Source organism: Dendrobium catenatum, unplaced genomic scaffold, assembly GCF_001605985.2.
Source record: "Dendrobium catenatum unplaced genomic scaffold, ASM160598v2 fragScaff_scaffold_466, whole genome shotgun sequence".
Classification (NCBI taxonomy): domain Eukaryota; kingdom Viridiplantae; phylum Streptophyta; class Magnoliopsida; order Asparagales; family Orchidaceae; genus Dendrobium; species Dendrobium catenatum.
In genome coordinates, this window is record NW_021318928.1 from 62,881 (window position 1) to 69,236 (window position 6,356).

Sequence of the window (6,356 nt, forward strand, 5' to 3'; positions counted from 1 at the left end):
TCTATCCTTATTTTGCAGCTAAAAATTTCTCACTTTCGTTTGATTTATTTGAAGATTTGGTATATTTAAAATATATTATAAATAAAATAATGTATTTAAATTTTTTGTTGATATTTGATTATTTATATAAAAAATTAGAATTTAAATTATTTTTTTTAATTGTTTCAATCAAATAACTGAAATTTTAAATTCATAACTCAACACTTAATACTTGTAATCAAAGGTATGTTTAGGACGGCTATAACATTTTATAAAATTATATGTGAAGTAATTATGAAAAAACTAAATGAATTATTCTAGTTGCAACATATAATTTATTATTATTATTATTATTTAAATATTGAAAAGAAAAAATAGTAGCAAAATAAAATTATGATTCTTATTTGAAATGTAAAGCAGCTAGAAAGCTATCTCAAACAGAGAGCCTAAGGTTTCGTTTGGGACGGCTTTCTTTATGCTTCTTAAAGCGGTTTTTTAGTACAATTTTTTTTTTAACTAAAAAGCCGCTTTAAGAAGCAGAAAGAAACGGCCGACTACGGTCTCCGGTCGACTACGGTCTCCTGCCGACTACAGTTCTTCAGGCCTTTGTCGCCTGCTATGGTCCTTCCGACCTCCATCAACAGACAACGGTCTTGCCGACTACGGTCTCCTGCCGACTACGGTCTCCTGCCGACTACAGTTCTTCAGGCCTTTGTCGCCTACTATGGTCCTTCCGACCTCCATCAACAAACAACGGTCTTTCTGACCCAGGTCTCTTGCCGACTCCGGTCTCCTGCCGACCACGGTCTTTCAGGCCAAACAAACCTGTATATGTAACTCTTACCATGTAATGCAATCTATGTGATGTACATTTGCTACATCAATCCAAGGCCTTCTCCCAAGGAAGGGCCTCATTTGTAATCGACTACAATTACTAGTGGATTCATTCAAACTGGGCCAGGCCCCGTGGTTTTTCCCCCTTTTTCAGGGGTTTTCCACGTAAAAACTTTGGTGTCTTTTATGAACGCTACACCCTCTCACTTATCTGCTTGTGTACTGGATCTTCGTAATATGCTAAGACGTTAAGCTAAATATTTCTCTACCGCCGCGAATATTCCAGGACGCAACAATAATAATCCCTTAGAACATTTTTCTTAGGACTTCATTTTTTTTTTAAGTTAGAATCATAATTTTTATTTGATCATTATTTTTCATTATTTTCATTATGATTTTATTTGGGATAATTTTCTTACTGTTTTATTTTTCAGACCACAATTATAATTTATATTTGAGACAATTTTCTTATTAGAAAGCTGCTTTCTACATTAACTTCAAAAAATTACTTTCTTCACACCAGTTTTACAAAGCAATAAGAACTCTGTCCGTTTACTGGGAAGCTGCATTCTACAGTAACTTTCAAAAAAGCTATATTTTCTCCACGACATTTTTACAAACACCTATATAAGAAGTTGCGGTTATCCCAAATGAACTCTTGGTGTGAGATTTTACGCGGATCTAAAACATAATTTTTACATACAAATCCTATTTGTCCAATTCCATTTGGTTTTTTTTCTTATCAATATAAACATTTTAATTATTTTGTCCTTCCTTTAATAAATGTATCCGTCCAAAATTCAAAGGAAAAATTTTTATTTTCTATTTCTCCCTTAAGGCTATGAACTCTCTAATTATATTTTACTCGCTCTCAAAAGAAAGATTAATTTCATCCCTAATTGTAAGTTTATAATATATATCAAATTGTTGATTTTTCTCCCCCGTTGCTTACAATTTTCTAGAAGAAGATTATTTCATCATTTGAACTTAGAGCAACAGTTATTCTCATCATAGTTTTATTAAGGTGCTAATCAATCCAATTTCTATTTTGTAAGATTTTTTGTTGTCATTTATAAACTTTTGAACATCAATGCAATTATTAGATATGCGCATTCTATAAGTTTTCATAGACTTTCTTTAAATTTTTTATAGCATTTTACATACGTGAAAATGTTGGAGCAGCTCTAATGATAAATAAGATTAGAGAAAGTCGACTTAGATGATTTGGTCACATAAAACGGCTACCTTCTAATGACCAGTTAGAAGAGTAGATATATTAGATTTAACCTATGTTAAAAAAGGTAAAGGTAGACATAAATAGTCTTCGTTTAGAAATACGAGGCTATTTTTCAAAAATTTGGCATTGCAAACAACCATTTGTAGTCTTTTAAACTCAAGTTTAGGAATATGAGCAAATATTTATGAGTGTTTTTCACAAGTTAATCTAATTTTGTTAAAAAGACAACTTTATAATAAAAATTCAAACTTTGTTTGGGTCAGCTTTCTTATTGCTTTTTAAAGTAATTTTGTATGATTGGTAGCCAAAGCTCTCATCCAACGGATCCAGATAAGCTGCGTAGTACATACATAATTGCACACAAACATTTGCACCTTAAAAGAATGATTGTTCACAACCATGTACAAAATTTTTATGGCCCCTTCTTAATAGCAGGTCAAGCTTCTACATATAATCATTTTTTAACTGGCAATTATGCAAAAACACATCTAACTTTTTGCAAATTACCCAACCATTCAACCTCCATACAATTTTTGCTTTTCTCTACACAGTAAGAATTTGCAACATTGGCCATGAACATTCTGCTCTATGCTCCAAAATTGCACAGGCTAATGAAGTCATTGTCATAGTCTACATACCTTGCCCAGAGCGGCCTAAACTGGTTCATACCAATATCAAGCCATGGCTTCATGTTTCCATTGAAATGAACGACTGCAGCATTTCTGATCTCATTCATGCTTATACTGGGATTGTAACCAAGTCCTAGAACATGCCAAGATTTGTCAAGTGGCTTTGTTGTCGAGTAAAATGTGATTAAGCCTGGCGGCAAAGTCCCCAATTTCCACAAGGTTCGATTTTCATTCTGCAACGGTATAAAAATCAAATTACTGTTACTAACTTTGATAAATAATTGCAGTTGGAATGTTGTCAACAAAAGGTTGAAAGCAAGCCAGTGAATCAAGGAAAATGCTCATAAAGCTGGTGTAAATGATCATTTTTCAACACGGGAGAGGGAAGTCAAACAAAAGGGTTTCATAACAGAGACAATTCCAATGGCATGCTCCTTAGTCATCATACAATAGTTTATTAGGTGCGGATAGCATCACAAGGCAGTGGAGAAGTCAAGAAAATTTTAAAGGGGTGGCTTAATTTTAATCTTGCTGCAGCTGATTTTTATATTTAGATTAAAATAATCACTTTACCGTTTATGTGTATTATAAAAAATCAATATACTCTATGAAGATATGCAAGCAAATTTCAACTTTTTTTAGAAACTACTTGCGGGGGAAACGTCTGACGCGGGCTTTTCTAAATTTCGGAGGTAAGAGGGCACGTGCACCCCTAGGCCCCCTCTCTCCACCCCTGTCACGAGGGTAGGTGTTCATATCTAATTAAAACATAGAAGGCTATACATAGTCGTATACAACTTCCTCACTAATTGTCTACATCTAATAATTTCTCAAAAAATTGTATGTAAGAAAATTTGATAGCACAATATTGTTTTTTACCATAAGTAGAGACTAGTTTTTACAAACACAGATCCTCGTATGAAAATTTATTCATGAAATTCAGATTTTTCTTTTGGTAGCGACTTGTTCTTATTCATGCACAATTTTTACGTTAAAAAAAGTCCTCTTGAGGCTATTCTTTTTTTGGGGACATTTAAGGCCGATTAAGACAAACTCATACACAAATCACATATGTAAGACTCAAATGTAAGACTCAAACTCAAGACCTCTTAGTTAGTAGCTAAAGCTCCCAATCAACAGACCAAGTTGGGTTAAGTCTTGACACTAATTCTGACTTCCCAAAAAGGAAACAACACTAAAGCTTCGATTGAGAATGTTTTTTTGTTGCTTCTTAAAGCAACTTTTTAATAAAAAATATATTAGAAAACGGAACAAGAAGCTCATCCCAAACGAAGCCTAATTTTGACATTCCCTAAAGATTTTCAGTGCAAAACAAACAATCTCTATCACAATTCAAAAACATAAAGGTTTAGCAAATTTAATTCCCAAAACTTATATTAATACAAGGTTCTCAAAACAAGCTCTATGATAACGTACATTCTAAAACTAAGACAATTTGCTGTAAGAAATCATAGCAACAAAAATTTTAAATTTTCCTGAGAGAAGTTTAAACGTTAAAGATTCGTAACAGAAACCAGAACTCAGTACGTAGGGTGCAAATGAACAGCTACTTACAAGATTTTGCCAGTAATGGTACTGCTCAGTGCACTTCTCTTTCCTCCATGCATCCAAGTCGAAGAAATTCATCCCATAAGCCCATCCACATGCATTTGGGTTAAATCTTTCCTTGATCAGCGGATGAGAGAAATTCATATACTGTGCATAACGATGGAACGACCCAAAGCAAGTCTCCACTGCTCCATTCACCTTCCCATCCATATCAAGCTTCCACAAAGCAGTGAGATCTCTCTGCACCACCACATCATCATCCAAAAACAGAACCCTATGCAACTTCGGGTACATCTCTGGCAGATAAAACCTGAGATGATTAAGCATAGACAAGTACTTCGGATTCCTAAACTTCATATTGTTTGTATCCTTAGTGGCATTCTCCAGCTTGTTCTCAAAGTAAAATCTCTGCAAGTTTGCTGATTCAAGCTGCCGTAGGACGGGTACATAGGAGGAGTTGAGGAACTTATAGTCCTCAACGGCGCGAACTTCAACATGGGCGCCACCGTAGTCCTTGAGCCTGAACATGACCTGCATAGCGCCAAGGTTCATCCGGTCGGTGACGACGTGGAAGACGTGCTTCATTGGGTCCTTGGCGTTCTTCACGGCGGAATTGACAACCACGGAAGCAGCAAGAACGTTATCGGAGAAGATAGCATAATGATAAAGTCGAGGGTCTTCAAGCGCTGGGGGCGGCGTATCGGGTTCGGCGTAGCGGTCGGGATGTGCGATTTGCTCCTCCATGAGTCGCATCGCGAGGCAATGGAGGCTCTTGGGGATGGATTTGGCCGCTATCATGCTGGAGAAGGCGCCCTGCTTCTTGGCCTTGGCGAGCTGTTCGTTGACGGCGAATATCGTGTCCTTGAGCTTCTGGATCTTAAGCTGGTTGTCAAAGGATTCCTTGGCGTCGGTGATTAGGCTTCGAGCAGCGCGGATGCGATCCTTGACCTTACGGTCCAGGCGTCGGATTGCGGACTCGTCGATGGGGTTGGAGGGGTCGAGAAGGTGACGGTGGTCTGAAAGAAGGAGGGACAAGTTGCGGGAGACGTCTGCGAAGAGACGGAGCTGCTTGGAGTTCTCGAGCTTGAGTTTGCGGGCGTAAGAGGCGTAGGCGGAGGCAAGTGCAGCGTGGTCAGTGGCCTGTTTACGGATCTGGTCGATACGGAGGCGGATGGGATCGGATTTGAAGGAAAGAAGGTTTCTTCGGGGAACGGGAACACCAAGGAAGTAGTGATCGAGCGAGGCGGAGAAGGTGGTCGCTCCACCGCCGGCGGTGGAGTACGGGAAAAACAGAAAGGCGCAAATCGTTAGGGCTATAGAAATGATGAGGGAGAAGAAGGAAGGGTTTGGAATCGAGATCCGGCGAGGGTTTTGGGTCGCGATCGCCATTTGGGACGCGGCGTCACTCTCTACCCCTCACCCTCTCAGTTCGCAGTTCGCACTTCGCACTGCGCTGTTTAAAATGTGCTATTACGAAGGTATTGATATTGATAAGTTGTAATGCTAATTAACCTAACAAAACTTAGAAGATGTGCACTTACCGTTGTTTGGAGTAAAATGATTGGATTCTGATGCGTTGGTTTCGGTTTACTGGACTGTTCCGCGGGAAAGCGAAGCAGTCAGGCCAGTGATCTCAGACCCGTCACGTCGACGCGTTTTCGTTTGTGGTTAGGCTCGTCGGCATAGCGTCGGTGAGCCGGTACGTAACGGTTCAAACAAACCGTCCGGTTAAAATAACTGGGCCCGTGGGCCGATAGTCGCCCATATATTCTTATTTCACTTGAGAGCCCAGATCCAAACAAGTACTTGAACCGTTCAGCCCTTCAGCTAAAGTAGGATTTAACTACACGATCAATAGTTTAAATCATAAAAGTTGTTAGATATGGTAGATGTTGAATATAATTAAATTTATGTAAATTGTTTGGCTAATTATTTAGGATTTAAGGATTAAACTATATTAAATAAAAAATATAATATTTAAGCCTTTTAAGTTAATTTAATCATAATGATTTATTTAAATTTCAATTAATATATCTTATTTAATTATTTTTAATTAAAAATTTTATTAAATACAAAATTTCATCACTTATAAGAAAATATATAGCAAA

General features: G+C 37.5%; 1 protein-coding gene across 1 annotated transcript; it reads right to left on the reverse strand.

The window, feature by feature from the left end:
* Positions 1–2,373: 2,373 nt before the first annotated feature.
* LOC110103444 (galacturonosyltransferase 8) lies at positions 2,374–5,712 on the reverse strand. The gene is made up of 2 exons (XM_020832168.2): positions 4,255–5,712; positions 2,374–2,912 (listed from the first exon to the last, which is right to left on the reverse strand). The coding sequence occupies exons 1-2, from the start codon at positions 5,635–5,637 to the stop codon at positions 2,637–2,639; spliced, it is 1,659 nt and encodes a 552-aa protein (XP_020687827.1). The 5' UTR covers positions 5,638–5,712; the 3' UTR covers positions 2,374–2,636.
* Between the last annotated feature and the right edge of the window lie 644 nt (positions 5,713–6,356).